The 26,620-nt window shown below is 42.3% G+C and overlaps 1 protein-coding gene across 2 annotated transcripts in view; it reads left to right on the forward strand.

Annotated features, from left to right (window-relative positions):
• Positions 1-20,587: 20,587 nt before the first annotated feature.
• ACADL (acyl-CoA dehydrogenase long chain) overlaps positions 20,588-26,620 on the forward strand; it is a 41,685-nt gene continuing 35,652 nt past the window's right edge. The window contains exon 1 of one of the 2 annotated variants that reach the window (XM_065930653.1): positions 20,588-20,831. In XM_065930653.1, the coding sequence (XP_065786725.1) occupies positions 20,704-20,831 (128 nt within the window). In that variant the 5' untranslated portion in view covers positions 20,588-20,703. The remainder of the gene's footprint in view (positions 20,832-26,620) is intronic. The other variant, XM_065930652.1, reaches the window with a different exon arrangement.

Consider the following 26,620-nt stretch of genomic DNA (forward strand, 5'->3'; position numbering starts at 1 on the left):
ACAAAGTGTTGGACAGGTCTTCATCTTTCCATTTCTCAATGTTGTGCTTGAAACTGTTTACCTAAGATTGGGACTCAAACCACGTGGCAGTGACTCTGTACTATGCTTAGTCACTGAGTTGTATCTGACTGGGACTTGAGCCCAGCCAAAACCCATGGTGCATGGTTTCAGGCCCTAATAAAGTTCAGGTTCTTGATGTCTTGTTGCAAAACAAATTCAATGAGAGACACAGAAAGACATAAGAGGTAGGTTTGTTTGGATTCATAGAGAAGCACACGCCACAGAGTCTGTGCCATTGCCGAGGGTGTATGCAGTGGACATGAAATGTGGTGTGGTTAGCTTTTGTGAGCTAGGTAATTTCATATGCTAATGAGTTGGAGGATCACTCTAACAATTGGGGAGCCACCCACTCCTTGGTCTTTTGATAGTGCCTTAGAACAGTCATGGTGCCTCTTGGTGTGCCACTTAGCTTGCAGATCTAAAACTAAAATAAGAAAGTTTAGTTAAATTTGACTTGTCTTCCATCTTGGAACCATTTGATTTTAATTGGTTTATGTTATACGCTGGGCTATGTCATTCTTTGAAAAGTTGTTCCCTGCCCCCTTCCCTCCTGTTTCATGCTCTTTTCCTGAGCCACATCCGGGCTCACAATGTTGCCTCTACAATCTTCTGAAGGAAGAACCAGAAAATAGCTAGCCCTTAGGAGGGAAATACTGTATAATATCCAATCCCTCTAGAGATTCAGGCCTTCATCTTCCATGTTCCCTACAACATGTGTGTCAACAGCACCTCTCAGTGGACACACTAGGGCAGATGACAGGCACACAATGCCTGCTAGAAATCCACCTGTTGATGGCATCCCTTCAAGGGCAATTGGGCTTCCAGGGATAATGTTTGCCACTTTGGGTGTTAGCCCTGAAGGCCATTTGGGCCCAAACCCTTACCACCCTTCTCCTAAAGTTACAAACATACCCCTGGATCAAACCTCCACTCCACTTTTATGGAACATCTGGTCTATTGCCTCTTATTGATTTGTTCTTAAGCCATTTACTAACTCCACAGCCAGGACCATGTCCCTTGTAGACAACATCACTCCACCCCACTTATTATTAAAATACTCTTAATGCCCCTAACAGGACCAGATAACCCACTCCTTTGTCATTATTTCTGTTATTACCTAAAGTGGGTCTATGACGATGAAATGTTTACTATTGGAAATACCCTAAACTGCTCTTATGGAGGACGAGGGGAAGAAATCAGTGACTTACATTTCTCAAAACAATAAGAGGATAAGGTTTATGGCTGCTTCACCAGGTTCCCAATCTCAGGGCACAGGCTTGGATTGCTTTACATCATATCTATTCCCATCCATGGTGAACAGACCAGCAATGAATTAAGTTACTAGGTAATGAGTTACAACCCCTTAATCCTACCCAGCACTGGTCATGCTGGAGAAGTTGAGGATGCACAACTCCAGTATGGGGTTCCAAGGAGATCGACCTGCCTCGACCTGCCAAGGGATCTGGTCCTAGAAAGTTTGTCACACCTCAACCTGCTCTGGGATCCACCAGTCCGAGGGTCCCAGGAGGTTGACATGCCTCGACCTGACCAGGGACCCAATTCTCAGGAGGCCTACATGTCTCACCCTGCCCAGGGATTTGATCTCCAGGAGGTTGTCATGCCTCAGCCTCCCTGGGGATCTGCACCCTGACCCAAGGATGCCTGGCTCTCAGATTACAACAGTACTGGGTAGGATAAGTTTCAGAAAGACTCATCCCTAAGGAAGTCCACCCATGGAAACAGGAGGAGGCCTATTAGTTGTGAGACTGTGCCTAATCTCAGCAGTAGTTCAGGAGCCCAAGGAGAACCCCATTGCTTTTCTGGAAAGGCTAAAAGAGACCCTCCAAAGTATACTAATCTGAACTTAGACTCTTATGAGGGACAGGTGATTTTAAAGAACAAATTCCTCTCCCAATGTGCATAAGACATCAGGATAAAGTTACAACAGCTACAGTAACAGGACCCTGCTGCCTTTTTAGATGAGATTGTCCAGATAGTCACCAATATATTTTATAACAGAGAACAGGAGAGGGAGGCCAAGGCCCAGGAAAGGGAGAGAAGGAAAGGGACAAGGTATGCCCAGATACTGGCCGCCTGCCCAGATGCAAGCCATATGGCACACCGCAAGTCCTTGAAGAACAAGGCATGAGGCAAATGCCTAATCTGTAGATAGGCTGGACAATGGGCCAACAAGTGTCCAAACTGTAACAAGCCTCCTAAAATGGCTGGCTACAAATGCCATCAGTTGGGACATTGGTCAACACCCTACCCTTGGCACCCAAGAGCCTCAAGACCAAGCACCAAGCCTTCCTTCACAATTGTTCAACAGGACCGAAACAGCCCACTCCAGCCAGCCTGCCTCTCACAGATAACCATCATGGGGCTCGAGCCAAGGGTGCAGCTGGATGTGGCAGGTAGGTTTGAGAATTTCTTGGTTCACACAGGGGCTACCTACTCTGCCCTGACCTCCTACTCTAGAGCCTTCTTCTCCAAAACCAGTACCATTTCGGGTGCTACAGGAAAAACAATTACAAAGCCTGAGCACTTCTTTGTTGCTGGGGTGGACAAATATTTTCCCACCAGTTTCTGGTGGTCACTGAGTGTCCTACTCCCTTATTGGAAAGAGATCTTTTGAAATCTTGTAGCTATTGCAGTCCTGATAGAAGATGTTTTAAAACTCTCTCTTGGGGGCAAACTAACTACTTTTACCAGCCACCAAGTGAAACAACTTCTGAATGGGAGAGGCCACTTATGATGTCTGATCAAAGGATCCTCAGACATCAAGGAGTGCTGATGGAAAATCCAGGCCTGACTATATCCCCTTGTGAGGCTCTTAACCCAACCACCCTCCTGCCTACCCCCAAGGGCTCTCTTCCCTTTCATTCTTGCTTAGAAACTTTGGACTACTGGACAAAATCCCAAGAGGGATTGTCAGAAGATCCTCTGACCAACCCTGATGAAATCTGGTACACTGAATGAAGCAGGTTTGTCTTGAATGGAAAAGGAAGAGCTGGATATGCAGTAGTCTCCAATTTTGAGACCATAGAGGCTAAACCTTTTCCATCAGGTACTTCAACCCATTTAACTGAGCTCATAGTCCTAACTCGAGATTTATAGCTGGAAAAAGGAAAAAGAGTAGCCATTTACACTGACTCCAAGTATGCCTTTCTGGTGCTACATGCACATGCTGCTATTTGGAAAGAAAGAGGCCACTCAAAGGGTCCCCAATCAAGTATGGTGATCAAACCCTTAGGTTCTTGGAGGTAGTCCATCTGCCTGCTGAGGTTTCAGTCTCCCGTTGTAAAGGACACCAAAAAGGGAGCATGCAAGTGGCACAATCAAGCAGCTAAGAGAGCAGCATTACAGAGTAATGACCTAAAAGGGGTTGCCACCTAAGTTCCACAGACTAATTTGCCAGAAACACCTTCATATACAGAAGGTGAGACTCTTAAAGCTAACAGTGAGGGTTTTCAAGATCATATGAGGTGGTTCCAAACGGAGGGACCACTTTTTCTGCCTGGGAACCTTCAATGGCAGTTGGTTAATGACTTACATGTCATCACTCATTTAGGGGAGAAGGCCCTCCAAAGATTACTAGAAAGGTCTTTCAGAGGAACAGGCCTCCAAACGACTATAAGGCAAGTGGTCTCCTCTTGTCCCACGTGCCAATTAAACAATCCCCAAGGAACTTGAAGACCCCAGTTGGCCCAGCCTGTGCAATGGCATGGACCTACCCAGGAGAGGATTGGCAGATGGACTTCACCCAGATGCCAATTTCTCAACAGTATAAATACCTATTAGTCATGATAGATGCATTCACAGGATGGATTGAAGGCTTTCCCACCCAGACTGAGACAGCTGAACAGGTGGTAAAAAAAAAAAAAAAAAAAGCTGCTCCATGAAATTATTCCAAGATTTGGTCTGCCCAGGTCATTACAAAGTGACAATGGGACATAATTTACTTCTAAGGTCACCCAAGGGGTCTCCAAAGCATTGGTCATTACTTATTACCTCCATTGTGCCTGAAGGCCTCAGTCTTCAGGAAAAGTAGAAAGACCCAACCAATTCTTAAAATCCGTGATAAAAGATAACCCAGGAGACCTCCCTCGGTTGGAAGGAGGCTTTACCAATAGCTCTCCTCCACACCCGTATTGCCCCTAAGGAACAGGTTGGTCTTAGTCCTTATGAGATGCTACATGGAGGCCTTTTGTTTATGTCAATGACCTCTTCCTAGATATAAAGGCTCAGACCCTCTGGTCTTATACCAAGACCATTGGGCAATTACAACAAGATATATGCTTGTGGGGTATCAACCAGGACCCAAAAGATTCTAAAGAGACACCACTATATATGCTCAATAACCTCAGATATGCAGATGACATCACCCTTATGGCAGAAAGTGAAGAAGAACTAAAGAGCCTCTTGATGAAAGTGAAAGAGGAGTGAAAATGTTGGTTTAAAATTCAGCATTCAGAAAACTAAGATCATGGTTTCAGGTTCCATCACTTCATGGCAAACAGATGAGGAAACGATGGAAACAGTGACAGACTTTATGTTTTGGGGGATCCAAAATCACTGCAGATGGTGACGGCAGCCATGAAAATAAAATATGCTTATTCCTTGGAAGAAAAGTTATGACCAACCTAGACAGCATATTAAAAAGCAGAGATATTACTTTGTCATCAAAGGTATGTTTAGTCAAGGCTATGGTTTTTCCAGTAGTCAGGTATGAATGTGAGAGTTGGACTATTAAGAAAGCTAAGTGCTGAAGAATTGATGTTTTTGAACTGTGGTGTTGGAGAAGACTTTTGAGAATACTTTGGACAACAGGAAGATTGAACTAGTCCAACCTAAAGGAAATCAGTCTTGAATTTTCATTGGAAGGACTGACGCTGAAGCTGAAACTCCAATACTTTGGCCATCTGATGCGACATACTGACTCACTGGAAAAGATCCTGATGCTGGGAAAGATTGAAGGCAGGAGAAGGGGATGACAGAGGATGAGATGGTTGGATGGCATCACCAACTCAATGGACATGAGTTTGAGTAAACTCCAGGAGTCAGTGATGACAGGGAGACCTGGTGTGCTGCAGTCCATGGCATCACAAACAGTCAGACATAACTAAGTGACTGAACTGAACTGAACTGATATGCTCCAGGGACTCAAGTCTTAATTAAAGTCTGGAAAGATGGGTCTCCAAAGGCTCAACTCCAGCCTACATGGAAGGACCTCTACCCTGTAATACTTTCTACTCCCACAGCAGTCAAGGTACCAGGACATGACTCCTGGATTCACTACTCACAAGTTAAACTGTAAGAAAACAGAAGAGGACATTCAATACACCTATCAACAAGCTGCAACATGCAGTGCCAGTTGAACAAGGATATATAAAACTACACGCAACCACAGAAAATATCACTCAACCTTAGATGGGCACCACTATAAGGACTCTGAGGCTTGAGACTAGCAAGGGGGGGGGGGTCCAGTGCCCCTTGCCATCCCAGCTCAGCAAGAAGTAGCCAGAGATACCTTAACAGCCTTACTCCCAAACAACTGGACCTCCCAATTCTTGAGGGGGGAATGTTAGGTAGTTAGAATAAGAAAAAAGGAGTCAAAAATGGTGGTGGCTGAAAGACAAAGAAAGGGAACAGGTCTTGAAAATGGAACAAAAGAAAAGCCCTGGACCAGAGTGAAAACTTCAGGTGAAACTTACACTCCCCCTTCTTGGCTAGCCCAATTTGTATAAGGCAGGCTCAGTGGGGAGACCAGTGTATAAAAGGAAGAAGCCTATAAGGATTGAGGCCTCTCCTTTGGGGTCGGCCTGCCCTGACACCTTTAAGTTGTACTATCCTTTGCTTAGTAAAACTGAGCTGTAACAGAATTGTAACACTGGCTCACCATTTCGAATTTTTGCTGCAGCAAGACAGAACCGAGAATATTACACCCTCCCCTGAGAAAAGAACAATTTTTGAAATTAAAATAAGCTTGCTCCTTAGAAGAAAAGCTATGACAAACCTAGGCAGAATATTAAAAAGCAGAGAAGGGGGGTGCGTCTAAGATGGTGGAGGAATAGGATGAGGTGATCACTTTTCCCCCCACAAATTCATCAAAAGATCAATTGAATGCTGAGCAAATTCCACAAAACAACTTCTGAACACTGGCAGAGGACACCAGACACCCAGAAAGGGAGCCCATCCTCTTCAAAAGGAGGTAGGACAAAATATAAAAGACAAAGAGACAAAAGAGTTAGGGACAGAGACTCATCCTGCGGAGGGAGTCATGAAGGATGAGAAGTTTCCAAACACCAGGAAACACTCTCACTGACGGGTCTGTGGGGAGGTTTGGAATCTCATAGGGTAACATAACTGGGAGAAAAAACAAAAAACCCACAGATTACATGCCTAACCGCAACTCCCAGTGGAGAAGCAGCCCAGATGCTCGCCTCCTCCAGCAGCAAGAAGGGGCTGAACAGGGAGGCGCAGGCTACGTGCTTAGGGACTGGGCCTGAATGCCCTGTGGACAATCTGAGGGAGCTAATGTGAGATAGAAACCCAAACTGTGGGATAGCCAGAGAGAGAGAAAAAAGAGAGTGAGAGAGAGAACTTTCCTGTGAAAAGCTCTACCCTAAGGCACTGCCAGGCCTGCTCACAGAACAAAGGACTGAGCGAATACCAGAGGAGAGCTAGCCAGCTGCGGACAGGCCCTTCACCCACTGGAGGCAGAGAGGCAGGCAGGTGGCAGCCAGAGCTGGAAGGCGAGGGGCAATCTCGGCCCCAGAGATGGCATCCTCTACCAAACTGCGAGCAGGCCCCCAGTTGCTGACCAAGTCTTCCTGGGATCCTGGATGGTGACATGCTCCAGGAGGGTCGCAGTCAGAGATCAGCTCCCCAGAGGAGATACACGGCACACCTGAGACAGCACTGTTACTGCGCACCCAGGAAACCGAGTGGCTGGGACCGGGGAGGTGATAAGATGCAGCACACACCTGGGAGAATGCACTCGCCAAGCACCTGGTCGCCTGAGCTCCTCGGACCTGGGAAGGGCACAAAGCACAGACCCAACTGAGTCTGTGCCTTTGTGGAGTACACAAGGACCTGAACCTGAGCAGTTTAGACCTGGGAAGTGCACACAACACAGGGCCCGCTTTAGACAGTTCCCCTGCACAGCAACCTGGAGCCCGAGCAGTGTAGACTGGGAAAGCACACACGCTATGAGCAGGGGCAAACCCAGTGTGGCCCAGACACTGCAATCACTCCCCACACACGCCAGTGATATTTGTTTGCAATGCTCCTCCCGAGCCTAAATAAATAACCACCTTTGCCTCCTTGTGTCAGGGTGGAAATTAGACACTGAAGAGACTTGCAAACAGAGGAAGCCAAAATAAACAAAGAAGAGGGAACCTCTCTGCAAGTGACAGGTGCAACAGATTAAAATGCTGCAGTTAGCACTGACTACATTGGAAGGGGCCTATAGACCTTGAGAATTATAAGCTGGAACAACAAACTATCTGAAACTGAACTGACCCCACACAGTCCTCAACAACTTCAGAGAAATACCTAGATATACTTTACTATTATCGTTTTTTAATTTTTAAGTTCTTTATTATTCCTTTCATTTTCATTTTTATAACCTACTATTACCTTGCCAAAAAAAAAAGACCCTATTTTAAAAGCAAATTTCATATATATATTTTTTCATAATTTTTGTGATTTTGCTTTGTTTTTTAAATATTGTATTTTTGAGAATCTAACCTCTAGATTTTTAATCTTTGCTTTTTGGTATTTGTTGTCAATTTTGTACCTTTAAGAATCCAACCATCAGTACCCATTTTTAATTAAGAGTGTGATTACTGGCTTGATTGCTCTCTCCCCTTTTGACTCTCATTTTTCTCCCCTAGGTCACCTCTATCTCCTCCCTCCCCCTTCTTTTCTCTACCTAACTCTGTGAATCTCTTTTGGTGTTCCGGGCTGTGGAGAACACTTAGGGAACCGATTACTGGCTAGATTTGTCTCTCTCCTTTTGACTCCCCCTCTTCTCCTCCTGGTCACCTCTATCTCCCTCTACCCTCTTCTCTTCTCCACGTAACTCTGTGAACCTCTCTGGGTGTCCCTCACTGTGGAGAATCTCTTCACCATTAACCTAGATGTTTTATCATCGGTGCTGTATAGATGGAGAAGTCCTGTAAGAATAAGACTGAAAGCCAGAGGTGAGAGGCTTAAATCCAAAACTTGAGAACACCAGAAAACTCCTGACTCCAGGAAACATTAATTGACAAGAGTTCGTCCAAAAGCCTCCTTACCTTCACTGAAACAAAGCTCCACCCAAGAGCCAACAAATTTCAGAGAAAGACATACCAAGCTAATTCTCCAACAATGCAGGAACATAACCTTGAGTATTAAAATACACACGACCAAAAGTCACACCAAACCCATAGATACCTCAAAACTCACTACTGGACACTTCATTGCACTCCAGAGAGAAGAGATCCAGCTCCACCTATCAGAACACCAATGCAAGCTTCCCTAACCAGGAAACCTTGACAAGCCACTCATCCAACCCCACCCATAGGGAGGAATCTCCACAATAAAGAGGAACCACAAACGTCCAGCATACAGAATGGCCACCCCAAACACAGCAATCTAAACAAGATGAAAAAGCAAAGAAATATTCAGCAGGTAAAGAAATATGATAAATGCCCACCAAATCAAACAAAAGAGGAGGAGATACAGAGTCTACCTGAAAAAGAATTCAGAATAATGATAGTAAAAATGATCTAAAATCTTGAAAACAAAATGGAGTTACAGATAAATAGTCTGGAGACAAGGATTAAGAAGATGCAAGAAATGTTTAACACGGACCTAGAATAAATTAAAAAGTCAATCAACAATGAATAATGCAATAACTGAGATCAAAAACACTCTGGAGGAACCCAACAGTAGAATAACTGAGGCAGAAGATAGGATAAGTGAGGTGGAAAATAGAATGGTTGAAATAAATGGAACAGAAAAGAAAAAAGAAAAAAAGAATTAAAAGAAATGAGGACAACCTCAGAGACCTCTGGGACAATGTTAAACACTCAAACATTCGAATCATAGGAATCCCAGAAGAAGAAGACAAAAAGAAAGGCCATGAGAAAATACTTGAGGAGATAATAGTTGAAAACTTCCATAAAATGGGGAAGGAAATAGCCACCCAAGTCCAAGAAACCCAGAAAGTCCCAAACAGGATAAACCCAAGGCAAAATACCCCAAGACACATATTAATCAAGTTAATGAAGATCAAACACAAAGAACAAGTATTAAAAGCAGCAAGGGAAAAACAACAAATAACACACAAGGGGATTCCCATAAGGATAACAGCTGATCTTTCAATTGAAACCCAGGCCAGAAGGGAATGGCAGGACATACTTCAAGTGATGAAAGAGAAAAACCTACAGCCCAGATTACTGTACCCAGTAAGGATTTCATTCAAATATGAAGGAGAAATCAAAATCTCTACAGACAAGCAAAAGCTGAAAGAATTCAACACCACCAAACCAGCTCTTCAACAAATGCTAAAGGATCTTCTCTAGATAGGAAACACAGAAAAGGTTTATAAACTTGAACTCAAAACAACAAAATAAATGTCAACGGGATCATACTTATCAAATATTACCTTAAATGTAAATGGATTGAATGCCCCAACCAAAAGACAAAGACCGGCTGAATGGATACAAAAACAAGACCCCTATATATGCTGTCTACAAGAGACCCGCCTCAAAACAAGGGACACATACAGACTGAAAGTGAAGGACTGGAAAAAGATATTTCACACAAATGGAGACCAAAAGAAAGCAGAAGTAGCAATACTCATATCAGATAAAATAGACTTTGAAATAAAGGCTGTCAAAAGAGACAAAGTAGGACACTACATAATGATCAAAGGATCAATCCGAGGAGAAGATATAACAATTATAAATATATGTGCACCCAACATTGGAGCACTGTAATATGTAAGGCAAATGCCAACGAGTATGAAAGGGGAAATTAACAGTAGCACAATAATAGTGGGAGACTTTAATACCCAACTCACACCTATCGATAGATCAACTAAACAGAAAATTAGCAAGAAAACACAAACTTTAAATGATACAATGGACCAGTTAGACCTAATTGATATCTATAGGACATTTCACTCTAAAACAATGAATTTCACCTTTTCCTCAAGTGCACACAGAACATTTTCCAGGACAGATCACATCCTGGGCCATAAATCTAGCCTTGGTAAGTTAAAAAAAGTTGAAATCATTTCAAGCCTCTTTACTGATCATAATGCAGTAAGATTAGATGCCAACTAAAGGGAAAAAAATTATTAAAAATACAAACATATGGAGGCTAAACAACACACTTCTGAATAACCAACAAATCACAGAAGAAATCAAAATATGCATAGAAATGAATGAAAATGAAAACAGAGCAACCCAAAACCTATGGGATTCCCTAAAAGCAGTGCTAAGGGGAAGGTTCATAGCAATACAAGCTTACCTCAAGAAACAAGAGAAAAATCAAATAAATAATCTAACTCTACACCTAAAGCAACTAGAAAAAGAAGAAATGAAGAACCCCAGGGTTAGTAGAAGGAAAGAAATCATAAAAATTAGGGGAGAAATAAATGGAGGGGGAAAAAAGGAGATCACAGCAAAAATCAACAAACCTGAAAGCAGGTTCTTTGAGAAGATGAATAAAATAGACAAACCATTAGCCAGACTCATCAAGAAAAAAAAAGGAGAAGAATCAAATCAACAAAATTAGACATGAAAATGGAGAAATCACAACAGACAACACAGAAATACAAAGGATCATAAGAGACTACTATCATCAACTATATGCCAATAAAATGGACAACTTGGAAGAAATTGACAAATTCTTAGAAAAGTTTAACTTTCCAAAACTGAACCAGGAAGAAACAGAAAATCTTAAGAGATCTATCACAAGCACAGAAATCAAAACTGTAATCAGAAATCTTCCAGCAAACAAAAACCCAGGACCAGAGAGCTTCACAGCTGAATTCTACCAAAAATTTAGAGTGGAGCTAACACCTATCCCTCAAACTCTTCCAGAAAATTGCAGAGGAAGGCAAACTTCCAAACTCATTCTATGAGGCCACCATCACCCTAATTCCAAAACCAGACAAAGATACCACAAAAAAAGAAAACTACAGGCCAATATCACTGATGAACATAGATGCAAAAATCCTTAACAAAATTCTAGCAAACAGAATCCAATAACATAATAAAAAGACCATATATCATGACCAAGTGGGCTTTATCCCAGGGATGTAAAGATTCTTCAATATTTGCAGATCAATCAATGTGATACACCACATTAACAAATTGAAAGATAAAAACCATATGATTATCTCAGTAGATGCAGAGAAAGCCTTTGACAAAATTCAATACCCATTTATGATTAAAAAAAAAAAAATCTCTCCAGAAAGCTGGCATAGAAGGAACATTCCTCAACATAATAAAAGCCATATATGACAAACCCACAGCAAACATTTTCCTCAATGGTGAAAAATTGAAAACATTTCCCCTAAAGTCAGGAACAAGACAAGGGTGCCCACTCTCACCACTACTATTCAACATAGTTTTGGGAGTTTTAGCCACAGCAGCCAGAGAAGAAAAAGAAATAAAAGGAATCCAGATTGGAAAAGAAGAAGTAAAACCCTCACTGTTTGCAGATGACATGATCCTCTACATAGAAAACCCTAAATACTCCACCCGAAAATTACTAGAGCTAGTCAATGAATATAGTAAAGTTGCAGGATAAAAAATTAACACACAGAAATCCCTTGCATTCTTATACACTAACAATGAGAAAACAGAAAGAGAAATTAAGGAAACAATTCCATTCACCATTGCAACGAAAATAATGAAATACTTAGGAATAAATCTACCTAAGAAAACAAAAGACCTATATATAGAAAATTATAAAACATTGATGAAAGAAATCAAAGATGACACAAATAGATGGAGAAAAATACCATGTTCATGGATCAGAAGAATCAATATAGTGAAAGCGAGTATACTACCCAAAGCAATCTATAGATTCAATGCAATCCTTATCAAGCTACCAATGGTATTTTTCAGAGAACTAAAACAAATAATTTCATAATTTGTATGGAAATACAAAAAACCTCAAATACACAAAGCAACCTTGAGAAAGTAGAATGGAACTGGAGGAAACAGCCTGCTTGACTTCAGACTATACTACAAAGTTACAGTCATCAAGACAGTACGGTACTGGCACAAAGACAGAAATATAGATTAATAGAACAAAATAGAAAGCCCAGAGATAAATCCACACACCTATGGACACCTTATCTTTGAAAAAGGAGGCAAGAATATACAATGGAGAAAAGACAATCTGTTTAACAAGTGGTGCTGGGAAAACTGGTCAACTACTTGTAAAAGAGTGAAACTAGAGCACTTTTTAACACCATACACAAAAATAAACTCAAAATTGGTTAAAGATCTAAATGTAAGACCAGAAACTATAAAACTCCTAGAGGAAAACATAGGCAAAACACTCTCTGACATAAATCATAACAGGATCCTCTATGACCCACCTCCCAGAGTAATGGAAATAAAAGCAAAAATGAACAAATGGGACCTAATTAAACTTAAAAGCTTTTGCACAACGAAGGAAACTGTAAACAAGGTGAAAAGACAACTTTCAGAACGGGAGAAAATAATAGCAAACAAAGCAACTGACAAAGAATTAATCTCAAAAATATACAAGCAGCTCCTGCAGCTCCATTCCAGAAAATAAACGACCCAATCAAAAAATGGGCCAAAGAACTAACCAGACATTTCTCCAAAGAAGACATACAGATGGCTAACAAACACATGAAAAGATGCTCAACAGCACTCATTATCAGGGAAATGCAAATCTAAACCACAATGAGATACCATCTCACTCCAGTCAGAATAGCTGCTATCAAAAAGTCTACAAACAATGCTGGAGAGGGTGCAGAGAAAAGGAAACTCTCTTACACTGTTGGTGGGAATGCAAACTAGTACAGCCACTATGGAGAACAGTTTGGAGATTCCTTAAAAAACTGGAAATAGAACTCCCATATGACCCAGTAACCCCACTGCTGGGCATACACACCAAGGAAACCAGAATTGAAAGAGACACATGCACCCCAATGTACATCACAGCACTGTTTACAATAGCCAGGACATGGAAACAACCTAAATGTCCATTGGCAGATGAATGGATAAGAAAGCTGTGGTACATACACACAATGGAGTATTACTCAGCTATTAAAAAGAATGCATTTGAATCAGTTCTAATAAAGTGGATGAAACTGGAGCCTTTTATAGTGTGAAGTAAGTCAGAAAGAAAAACACCCATACGGTATATTAGCACATATATATGGAATTTAGAAAGATGGTAATGATGACCCTATATGCGAGACAGCAAAAGAGACACAGATGTAAAGAAAAGACTTTTGCACTCTGTGGGAGAAGGCGAGGGTGGGATGAATTAAGAGAATAGCATTGAAACATGTATGTTATCATATATGAAATAGATTGCCAGTCCAGGTTCAATGCATGAGACAGGGCTGGTGCACTGGGATGACGCTGAGGGATGGGATGGGGAGTGATGTGGGAGGGGGGTTCAGGATGGGGAACACATGTACACCCATGGCTGATTCATGTCAATGTATGGCAAAAACCACTACAATATTGTAAAGTAATTAGCCTCCAATTAAAATAATTTAATTAATTTTTTAAAAATAAAATAAAAAGCAGAGACATTACTTCACCTACAAAGTTCCATATAGTCAAAGCTATGGTTTTTATAGTAGTCATGTGAGATCTGGACAATAAAAAAGCTGAGCACCGAAGAAATGATTCCTTCGAACTGTGGTACTAGAGAAGATTCTTGAGAGTCCCTTTGACTGCACAGAGATCAAACCAGTCAATCCTAAAGGAAATCAATCCTGAATATTCATTGGAAGGACTTATGCTAAAGCTGAATCTCCAATACTTTGGCCACCTAGTGTGAAGAACTGACTCATTGGAAAACATCCTGATACTGGGAAAGATTGAATGCAAGAGGAGAAAGTGATGACAGTGGCTGATATCCATCCAACCGGATGGCATCACTGACTCAGTAGACATGAGTTTGAGCAGACTCCAGGAAATGGTGAAGGACCGGGAAGCCTGGCATGCTGCAGTCCACAGGGTCTCAAAGAGTCAGACAGGACTGAGTGACTGAACACCACCACCTGGGTGGGGGCCTTAGTTCCTACAGAAAACTCAAAGGTATTTTGTTATGTATATTCCTTGAGGAAGAATAAGCCCCTTGCCCTAAAGCTCCATTATTGTTTTTGAACTGTTTCTCCTTTGTTTCTGCATTCCCTCCCTTCCCTAATAAATAGCTCTTTGAATTCCCAACCCAGGGATCAAACCATCGTCTCCAGGCAAGAATACCATGTCCTACTCCAGGGGATCAATCCACCCCAGGGATTGCTTGGCAATGGCAGGAGGGTTCTTTACAACTAACACCACCTAGGAAGCCTGAATGAAGCCTACTTCCTACAAACAAGTAACAAGAGACATAAAAAATCCAGTCATGGTCAATACAGACTATTTTTATGAGAAAAAAAGTGAATTAATTAAACCTAATTTCAAAAATCACCTGTGAGACACGATGAGTGAGTCAGTGAGTGAAAGTTGCTCAATCATGTCCAACTTTTTGTGACCCCATGTAAAAGCAAGAGAGTTCCAGAAAAACACATATTTCTGCTTTATTGACTATGCCAAAGCCTTTGACCGTGTGGATCACAATACACTGTGGAAAATTCTGAAAAAGATGGGAATACAGACCACCTGGCCTGTCTCCTGAGAAACCTGTATGCAGGTCAGGAAGCAACAGTTAGAACCAGACATGGAACAACAGACTGGTTCCAAATAGGAAAAGGAGTACGTCAAGGTTGTATATTGTCACCTGCTTATTTAACTTATATGCAGATTACTTCAAGAGAAATGCTGGGCTGGAAGAAACATAAGTTGGAAATCAAGATTGCCGGGAGAAATATCAATAACCTCAGATATGCAGATGACACCACCCTTATGGTAGAAAGTGAAGAGGAACTAAAAAGCCTCTTGTTGAAAGTGAAAGAGGAGAGTGAAAAAGTTGGCTTAAAACTCAAGATTCAGAAAACTAAGATCATGGCATCTGGTCCCATCACTTCATGGGAAATAGATGGGGAAACAGTAGAAACAGTGACAGACTTTATTTTGGGGGCTCCAAAATCACTGCAGATGGTGATTGCAGCCATGAAATTAAAAGACACTTACTCCTTGGGAGGAAAGTTATGACCAACCTAGACAGCAAATTAAAAAGCAAAGACATTACTTTGCCAACAAATGTCCATCTAGTCAAGGCTATTGTTTTTCCAGTAGTCATGTATGGATGTAAGACTTGGACTATGAAGAAAGCTGAGTGCCAAAAAATTGATGCTTTTGAACTGTGGTGTTGGAGAAGATTCTTGAGAGCCCCTTGGACTGCAAGGAGATCCAACCAGTCCATCCTAAAGGAGATAAATCCTGAATATTCACTGGAAGGACTGATGCTGAAGCTGAAACTCCAATACTTTCGCCACCTGATGTGAAGAGCTGACTCATTGGAAAAGACCCTGATGCTGGGAGGGATTGGAGGCAGAAGGAAAAGGGGACGACAGAGGATGAGATGGCTGGATGGCATCACCGACTCGATGGACATGAGTTTGAGTAAAGTCCGGGAGCTGGTGATGGACAGGGAGGCCTGTTGTGCTGCGATTCATGAAGTCGCAAAGAGTTGGACACAACTGAGCAACTAAACTGAACTGATCTGAACTGAGACTATAGTCTGCCAGGTTCCTCTGTCCATGGAACTCTCCAGGTCAGAATACTGGAGTGGGTAGCCTTTCCCTTCTCCAGGGGATCTTTACAACTCAGGGACTGAACCCAGGTCTCCTGCCTTGCAGGCAGATTCTTTACCATCTGAGCCACCAGGGAAGCCCTTGGAGACATGATACATGTTAGCAATATCGAATCCTGGACCTCATCATCAGATATTCTGATTAAACAAGTGGTGCTGCTGTAGTTATTCTCAGACCATTAAGTCACACTGAAATAGTGTTTTATTATTATCTTCACTGTCAGAGACTCAGCAAGACCAAGTAGAGAAGGGTCTCATTGCTCCAAACTGACACAGGAAAGAAGGGGACAGGGCATAGACTTTAAAAGAATGATATAGGACAAGACATAAACCAAATGGATCCAAGATGGTGGACAAGTGAACTTCCACTGTTGTAGCCACGCGTACCGGGAAACAGAGTCACTCGGAAGAACAGTACAGACAGTGAAGTGCAGTTTATTACACCGGCAGGGCCAAGGCAGAGTCTCCTCTTAGCCAAGGACCCCAAACAGTTTCTGTGAAAACCTTATATACCTTAAGTGTACATGCACAAACCCACCTCCCCAGATTCCTTGAAACTTGCCCAAACAAAGAGGGAGAGATACAATCACAATAAACCCATAACTTATGTATCATGAGCTTAAACAGTTAAACAATTGGTCATTAATCAATAGGTCTGAGATCACCCTCCGATAAGCACAACAAAATTTATGACCCTGTCCAGTGACAGGGGTGATTAGTGTGTTTTCCTTTAGACAGTGGATAATCTAGGCACAGGTCCTGAAGCTCTTTTGTCCAAAGGGGGTCTGTTCTTTCCTTGGTATGCCGTTTCCATAGACACCGAGCACAAAGTTCAGAGTCCACCAGGAGGGTGACCATGCGTGTAGCTTATGTAGGTCAGGCTTAGGATGGAGTCCAGATCCCTCGGTTTCCTTCTTCACCACTAGACCCTGAGCCTCAGTATACACTCATTGCAACACACCAGCAAGCTAAGGGATAGTGGTCCTCACAGTCACCATGACAGTTCCAAGCTGTTGTTGTTCAGTTGCCAAGTCATGTCCAACTGCTCTCAATCACATGCACTGCAGCATGCCAGGCTTCCCTGTCCCTCACCACCTCCCAGAGTTTGCCCAAGTTCATGTCCATTGAATCGGTGATGCCATCCAACGATCTCATCCTCTGTTGCCCTCTTCTCTTCTGCCTTCAATCTTTTCCAGCATCAGGGTTTTTATCTGTGAGTCAGGTGGCCCAGTTCCTGGAAATCTCCACCCCCTTCCTGCAAATAGTTGCAATAATCCTCCCACGCATTAGCCTATGAAATTACCCATCCCGTAAAAACTAATCATGCCATATTTCAGGGCCTCTCACCTTCTGAGGTGGCCCATGCTCTGTGGAGTGTGTTTCTCTCTAAATAAATCCACTTTTTACCTATCACTTTGTGTCTCACTGAATTCTTTCTGTGATGAAGCATCAAGAACCTGAGCTTCAGTAAGTCCTGAAACCAAGTGTGTGATCTCAGTTGGAAGCCACAAAGGTTCAAGCCCCAAACTGCATTTTAGCCAGGTTCAAGTCCGAGCACATGGGTTCAAGTCCCAATCTGAAGTAAATGGTTTCAGTAATAACAGATTACTTGATCAGCTAATCAGCATCCTGAAAAAACAACTTTGGTCCCAGGAAGCGAGTAAATACCCTGGCACAGACTTCTAATAGTTGAGGTGGCTTAAGAAGGTTGGTTATCAAGTCCAGAATTCTAGCAAGCCTTCAAGGAGTCTTGGGCTTCCCCAGCTAGCTAATAATATTCACATGCTTTTGTTTGCAATTAAAACGTTCTTTAAAAAAAAAAAAAGAAAACTTCTTTATACTGCATTCAATTAGTTGTTGGTTCCTGATTTCTAACAAGACATGTCTTTTTTTCACTTGCACCATTGCAGGCCCTTGATAATGATCTTCGACTATTAGAATGGCCTTAATGTCCTGCTTTACCCCCTTAGAAATCCACTCTGAAAACTCTTCAGTGTTCAATCTTTCAGTGATTTCCTATTACCAAAAAACCACATCCACAAATTTCAAAAGTGCATACTTCATTAAATTGAAATGTAGATTATTGGGCTTCCCTGGTGGTTCAGTGCTAAAGAATCCACCTGTCAAGGCAGGAGACACAGGTTTGGGATGATCCCACAAGTCACCGAGCAACTAAGCCTGGATGCCACAGCTATTGAACCTGTCCTCTAGAGCCTGGGAACCACAACTACAGAGCCCATGTGCAACAACTACTGAAGCCTGCCCATTCTAGAGCCTGTGTTCCACAACAAGAAATCCACCACAATGAGCAGTCCATGTACTGAAATTAGAGAGTAGCTCCCATTCTCTGCAAGTTGAGAAAAGCCTGCACAGCAACAAAGATCCAACACAACCAAAAATAAATAGACGTGTGTTAGTCATTCAGTCATGTCCAACTCTTTGCAACCCCAGGCTCCTCTGTCCGTGGAATTCTCCAGGCAAGAATACTGGAGTAGGTAGCCATTCCCTTCTTCAGGGGATCTTCCCAACCCAAGGATCGCACTCAAGCCTCCTGCCTTGTAGGCAGATTCTTTTTTAAAACAAAGAACTGTAGATTATTAAACAGTATTTGATGACTTGAACAAAAAGGAAATGGCAAGACATGAATTCAAATAAAATACTATTGAAGAGCAAAACTAAATTTTTAAAGTTTCATACTGAACATGTTTTAATTTTTGCCAAGAAATGGCTACTAATTTTTGTGAGAAAAAAAATGATAACATCACATTTCTTTGAAAATAGTGTTTACAGTCATTTATGTGAAGTAAATCAATCTGCAATGTTAGAAAATAAATTTCATGGAACAGTATGGAGGTTCCTCAAAAAACTAAAAATAGAACTACCATATGATCCAGCAATCCTACTCCTTGGCATACATCAGAGAAAATCATAATGCAAAAGAATACATGTACCCCAACGTTCACTGAAGCATTATTCACAATAGCCACGCTATGGAAAGAACCTAAATATCCATCCACAGAGGAGTGGGTAAATGAAGATGTGGCACATATATACAATGGAAGATTATTCAACCATAAAAAGAATGAAATGATGCCATTTGCAGTGGCATGGATGGACCTGGAGCTTATCATACTAGGTGAAATCAGACAAAGACAAATATCATGATTATTGCTTATATGTGGGGTATCAAAATGATACAAATGAAGAACTTTCTTTCAAAAGGGAAATAGACTCACAGATGTAGAAAACAAACTTACCAGAGGATAAAGGGAAGAGAAGGATAAATTGGGAGATTGAGGTTGACACAGACACACTACTATATATAAAATAGGTGAGTTTTGGAAAACAAAACAACAACAAAAATAAAAATAAAAAATAACTAATAAGGCCTACTATATACCACCTGGAGCTCTACTCTGTAATGACCTATATGGGAAAAGAATTTTTAAGAGTGGATATATGTATATGTATAATTAATTCACTTTGCTATGCAGCATAAACTAACACAACATTGTAAATCAACTATACCCCCAATAAAATGTTTTAAAAATGGAGTATAAGCTACACAAATTTTGTTTTGTTTTGTTTTTTCATTTATTTTTATTAGTTGGAGGCTAATTGCTTTACAATATTGTAGTAGGTTTTGTCATACATTGACATGAATCAGCCATGGAGTTACATGTGTTCCCCATCCCGATCCCCCCTCCCACCTCCCTCTCCACCGGATCCCTCTGGGTCTTCCCAGTGCACCAGCCCCGAGCACTTGTCTCATGCATCCAGCCTGGGCTGGTGATCTGTTTCACCATAGATAATATACATGTTTCGATGTTGTTCTCTTGAAACATCCCACCCTCGCCTTCTCCCACAGAGTCCAAAATTCTGTTCTATACATCTGTGTCTCTTTTTCTATTTTGCATATAGGGTTATCATTGCCATCTTTCTAAATTCCATATATATGTGTTAGTATGCTGTAATGTTCTTTATCTTTCTGGCTTACTTTACTCTGTATAATGGGCTCCAGTTTCATCCATCTCGCTACACAAATTTTGAATTGGTATGTTGTGCACCAGCCTGGAGGACAACCCACGCCAGGATTCTTGCCTGGAGAATCCCATGGACAGAGGAGCCTGGCGGGCTACGGTCCATAGGATCGCAAAGAGTCAGACAGGACTGAAGCGACTTAGCACGCAGGCACGTCGTGCACCTGACACTAATATTGTAGATCAACTACTTCAATTAAAAAAATAATAAGGGGGAAAAAATCCTAAAAAGGAAAAAAAAGGAAAAGGAAAGGTACTTCATGTAAGTTTGTGAGTTTGTATTTGAGTGGATTTCTGAAGCTCCATAACTTACACCGGTTCCTCAAAGCGGTTCAGAACAAGGAAAAGAACTGCTTAGATACACAACAACGCCGTAGGAAAAAAGTAACAATTTCCAGCTTGGAGTCTTTCCTTTGGTAAGATTCCGGGGGGGCGTGTCCCAACGCTGGGCGGCTCACCCACCGCAGGCACCGGGGATGGGAGGCCGCGGACACCGCTCCGGAAGCACGCCCAGGTTCCAGGGCGGCTGCGCGACGCTTTTCGGGCGGGACTGCCCCGGGGCAAGGTTCAGGGATAGTGCCCCGGGCCGGCCCCTCGCCCTGCGCGCTCTGAGTCCCGAGGAGACATGTGCGTTGCCCCCGCGGCAGCCCTCGCAGCAGCCCTCGCAGTCCCAGCCATGGCCACGCGCCTCCTCCGCGGGACCCTGCGCCTGTGGGGCGGCCGCGCTGCACCGTGCCTGCCGCCGGCCTCGAGGTGAGTGCCGGCCGGGCTCCAGCTAGTCCGGCCCGGGGGCTGCAGGGCCAGGCGGTGACCCGCGCACCACTCCTGGGGGCCGGAAAACAAGGGAGCCGCGCTCTCGGGGCCGGCGGTCTCACCACCAGGGGCTGGGGCTGAGCTGTGGGGGCGGAAGTGGGTGGGAGAAGAGGCTGGGCCTTGCCCCTGGACTCCCAGAACCTGGTGGGACCCGCAGCGGTTAGCAGGGCGGGCGCCGGGCGAGCAGCCTCAACGCGAGCACAGCCAAAGGCGGCGGGAGGCGCGGGGGGGGTGTCCCCAAATACTCCTGAGGCTCCGGTCTAGCCCGTCTGGATCCGAGGGCCGCAAGGGGCACTGTGAGTCCGCATTTCCTAGAGTTCTTGCGAAGCGTCGACGCACCCTCGGGCACAGTTGGCAAGAGTTCGAATCGAGGCACGACCTCTGGTCCTGTTAGATCTGTGGCAGAAGGCACAGCCAACCTGTGAACTTGGAAGGAAGCAGGACTTTCACTGCCTTCCAAATCTCTAGAAAAGAAAGCACTTGCAGCGAGCGATGCTGGCCCAGAAAAGACATCCCAGGACAGGAAAAGACCTGGTGATGGCCGCATTAGATAAGGAAATTAACGTAAGGCTTAACAAATCCTTATAGTTAAGTTTTGCATGGGAATTAATGGAGAGAGTTTCTAAGTGACTCGGTGATTATTAAGGTAATGTTTATAAGATCAAAAGTTTCCGATACCGGCTGACACCTCAAATACAATCATTGGATAAATAAACTGGAAGCACTTGTTTATTTATTCATTCCCTATGAAAAAAAAGTTTTTAAAAAAGTGACAGGATGGATAAATCAACTTACGGCATCATTTTGGAGATTCTGGCTCAGTGGTAAAGAATCCGGGCTGCCAATGCTGGAGAGGTGGGCTACAATCCATGGGGTGGCAAAGAGTCACATGAGACTGCACACACACAAGATGCTATGGGGATGGAAACAAATTTCCTGCTGCTCCTGAGGAGGGCTGGGAAGGCTTCATGGAGGAGTAACTTTACTTCTGAATACACATACTTTTCTAAGCTCTCTCCCAAACTTCATAAGACAGTGATGCTCAAATTTTTGGATTTTAAACTTTGTCCTGTTAAACTTTGTTGTTAGTCGCTAAGTCTGTCGGACTCTTTGTGACCCCAGGGACTAGCCCACTAGGCTCCTCTGTCCATGGGATTTCTCTGGCTAGAATACTGAGGTGGGTTGCCATTTCCTTCTTTAGGAGATCTTCCCCACCCAGGGATTGAACCTTCATCCTCTGCTTGGCAGGCAGATTCTTTACCACAGAGCCACTTGCAAAGCCTGCTGTGAAAATGAGAGGGCCTCAAAGATCTTTTGTTTACGTTAGTTTTATCTATGGACATTGATGTCAACAGATATCTACAAAACTGAGAGAATTTTTTTTTATGTACCAAAAATCTTTATTCTCACATCTGATACCGAATCTGTGGCTGCAGGTAATATGTCACAATTTTGAAAATGAAACATTCCATTGTCTTCATTCTTTGGAAGTCTTCAGTCACAAAGTTACACCTTATTTTCATAGCAAGTTACACTGATGATAAAAGGGGAGCACTTTCACAAGCGTATCCTTTCAGATTAATTTACAAAAGTAGTGACAGAACCATGATTTCAGTGAAAATCAACATAAGTTATACCTTAAAAAAAAATCAGTTCAGAAGTACTAGGTGTAAGACAAGCATGCAAAATTTGAAAATGTGAAATTTTACAAATATTTAGTTCACATAAAACTAGCTCATTACATGTTAACATAAACAACATTTTTATAAAAATTAACTTTTCCACAAAGGAAAAAGTGAGAAGAGTGACATTGTATTGCATTTTTGTAGATCCCTTAATAACAGGCTTAATAGAAGACAGCCTGATTTTCTTTTTCTCTTTTTAAACTTTTTATTTTATATTGGCATATAACCAATTAGCAATGTTATGATAGTTTCAGGTGGACAACAAAGGCACTTAGCCTTACATATACATGTACATGTATCCATTCTCCTCCAAACTCCCCTCCCATGTCAGTCAATCAGTTCAGTCGCTCAGTCATGTCTGCCTCTTTGTGACCCCATGGACTGCAACACACGAGGCTTTCCTGCCCATCACCAACTCCTGAAACTTGTTCAAACTCATGTCCATCTAGTCAGTGATGCCATCCAACCATCTCATCCTCTGTCACCCCTTTCTCCTCCTGCCTTCAGTCTTTCCTAGCATCAGGGTCTTTTCCAATGAGTCAGTTCTTCACATCAGGTGGCCAAAGTATTGGAACTTGAACTTCAGCATCAGTCCTTCCAATGAATATTCAGGACTGATTTCCTTTAGGATTGACTGGTTTAACTTGCAATCCAAGGGACTCTAAGGGACTCTAAAGAGTCTTCTCCAACATCACAGTTCAAAAGCCCCTCCCATATAGACTGCCTCTAACACTGAGCAGAGTTCCCTGTCCTGTGTGTGGTAGGTCCTTGTTGGTTATCCATTTAAAATATAGCAGTCTACATGTTGATTACAAACTCCCTGCCTATCCCTTCCCCCATCCTTCCCCCAAACATTCCCCCTCCTAACTGCCTTCTCTTAAGTCTGTAAATTAAGACTGCCTGATTTTCATACCTGCTTCTTCATTGTCTATTGTCATGTTGTTTTGGTTGATGGATAGGAAGAATGAGCTTCCCAGGTGGTGCTAGTGGTTAAGAACCCGCCTGCCAAAGCAGGAGATGTAAGAGACACAGGTTAGATTCCTGAGTCAGGAAGATCCTCTGAAGAAGGGCATAGCAACCCATTCCAGTATTCTTGCCTGGAGAATCCCATGGACAGAGGAGCCTGGAAGGCTACAGTCTATAGTGTCACATGGAGTCGGACACCACTGAAGCGACTTAGCACACACATACGAAGAATATTGGAACAAAGAGGACCTGAGGGACCCTCTAAATAGGTCAGAGGCTCTAGTTTTATTATAACAGGTGTCGACAAAAAATTATAGTCACAATCTGAAAGTAGAGAGTTATTTTATTTGGTGGAAATGTTTAGGACTCCAAGCCCAGGAGACAGCCTCTCAGAAGCTCTGAGAAAACTGCTCCAAGGAGGCAGGAAGAGAGTCAGGCTATATACAAGTTTGCAATAAAGGGAGATGGCAGTCTGAACATCAAAGATCAGGTATCAAATTAAGGAATTTAGCATTCTATGTACAGGAAGAGGCAAGCCTCTTGGCTCAATGAATTCATTCCTTCATATGCACCTCAGCTATCTGGAGCCAATCCTGTTTTCTTATTCACCTTGCTTGTTGCATTCCCCCAGCTCCTCAGCAATCACTGTGGGGGGATGGCAGCATCTGATGATCTCATTTTGAGGAGCCCTCTTTCACTTTTGGAGGCCAGAAATCACTGATGGCTGTGACATTTCTTGTTGATGAATATGGCAGGAGATATTTTCATTTCACACAGGCTTCTTAAACTTTAACGTGCATATGAATCATTTAGGATAAAATATTAAAATACAGTTAGGCCTGAATAGCTTGTATTTGAATTTTGAGAGTCCACTTACATGGGAATTTTTTCAGTAGTAAACACTACAGTATTACACAGTCTTTGGTTGCTTGAATCCGAGGATGCAGAACTGTGCTCTGGAGGAATTTCAATATTGGAGAGCTGATGATGGGGTACACCTGGATTTTTGACTGTGTGAAGGTTGGGCGTCCCTCACCCCTATGTTGTTCACAGGTCAAGTATGCTGACTGATTCAGTCAGCCTTGGATGAGGCCTGAAATTGTGTATTTATCACCAGCTCCCAACCTGAAGGTACTGGTGGAGACTGTCTCCCTTCTTTTATAGTGTAAATGAGGCTTAAAAAATTATGATATTAATTAGAGCCTAGCCTGTTAGATTAGTAGCAGTTTAATGCATTAGGAAAACAATGAACAATTTATTCAGTACAGTTTTCCTGGTTTTTGTAGGGAGAAAAGGGGCCAATATGTTTAGTACTGGTTCCTTGGTCTTGGAAAAAAATGGCTATTCCAAAAACTTACTGCCAAGTGTTTTGATTTCCTTCCCCCTGCACATTCTGTTTTGAACACTTTTGACTGATCTGAACATCTTTGTTCTTTCTGGCACTTCTGTCACTTTCCTGTGTCTTAGTATGTTTTATTTATAAATGTTCCAAAGATTTCCTTTATGTTACATGGGATATAAAATTTTAAGATCCAGGAAGACTCAAATATAAGTTGCACTCTATTATTTACTAATCATGCTGACAAATGATTCAGTGTCTTCAAGTCTCAGTACCCTAGTCTCGGCACATTTTTTCGCTTGAGGAAATACGGACCAAGACATTGTATATTATAAAGAAATTGGAACCAATCCTTTCAGTAGAGAATGAAGTAGATTTTATTTTCTGTATTGCTTTAATGTTACAGTGGTGTGCAAGACCTTTGCTTGCTATTGTATCCCAAGTTGCTTGATATCCCAAGTTGCATGGTTCCTAGTACATATTACACACTCAGAAAGTATTTGTTGGCTATGTGAATAAATAAGCTATTAAAAATGGTGATTTGGAAGACAGAGTAGCAAACCAGAAAAATATCAGTGAAGATAAACAGCAGACAGTACAATAACAATTGTACTATTAATTGTTCTCAACTAAAGGTTACCACTTAAAAGACATCTCAGATTATATTAACAAATAAGACTCAACTTAGAGTCACTTATAATAGGTAAGCCTAAAGCAAAATGACGCAATATACATATTAAGTGTATTAATCAGCTCAGACTTCCATAACCAAATGCTGTAGACTAGGTGGTTTAAACAACAGAAATCTATTCCTCATAATTCTAGTGGCTGAATAGTCCAAAATCAAGGTACCGGACAGTTCATTTCCTGGTCTGAACCATCTTCCTGGCCTGTTGTTGTTTAGTCATTCAGCTGTGTCCAACTCTTTGCAACCCCATGAACTGCAGCTTCCTGTCTGACAGGAAGCCAGGCTTCCCTGTCCTTCACCATCTCCCGGAGCTTGCTCAAATTCAAAAAATGTCCATTGAGTCAATGATGCAATCCAACCATCTCACCCTCTGTCGTCCCCTTCTCCTCCTGCCTTCAGTCTTTCTCAGCATCAGGGTCTATTCTAGTTAGTTGGCTGTTTGCATCAGGTGGCCAAAGTATTGGAGCTTCAGCTCAGCATCAGTCCTTCCAATGAATATTCAAGACTTATTTCCTTTAGGATGGACTGGTTTGACCTCCTTGCTGTCCAAGGGACTCTCAAGAGTCTTCTTCAATACCAGTATTCAAAAGCATCACTCCTTTGGCACTCAGCCTTCTTTATGGTCCAACTTACGAATCTCTATCCATAGTTCTTCAGGCACTCTGTCTATCAGATCTAATTCCTTGAATCTATTTGTCACTTCCACTGTAAGGAATTTGATTTAGGTCATATCTGAATGGCCTAGTGGTTTTCCCTATTTTCTTCAATTTAAGTCTGAATTTTGCAATAAGGCTTTCATGATCTGAGTCACAGTCAGCTCCTGGTCATTTTTGCTCACTGTATAGAGCTTCTCCATCTTCAGCTGCAAAGACTGTAGTCAATCTGATTTCAGTACTGACCTGATTTTCTGGCCTGTAGACAGCCCCCTTCTCCCTTAGCCCTCAAAAGACCTTTCCTGTGTGCACACAGAACTGTATCTCTCTTTCTCCTTCTTATAACGTAAGTCTAGCTTCTTGGTTTAAATTTCAGCTTTAGGACCTCATTGAACTGT

Source organism: Muntiacus reevesi, chromosome 3 (assembly GCF_963930625.1).
Source record: "Muntiacus reevesi chromosome 3, mMunRee1.1, whole genome shotgun sequence".
Taxonomy (NCBI): Eukaryota; Metazoa; Chordata; class Mammalia; order Artiodactyla; family Cervidae; genus Muntiacus; species Muntiacus reevesi.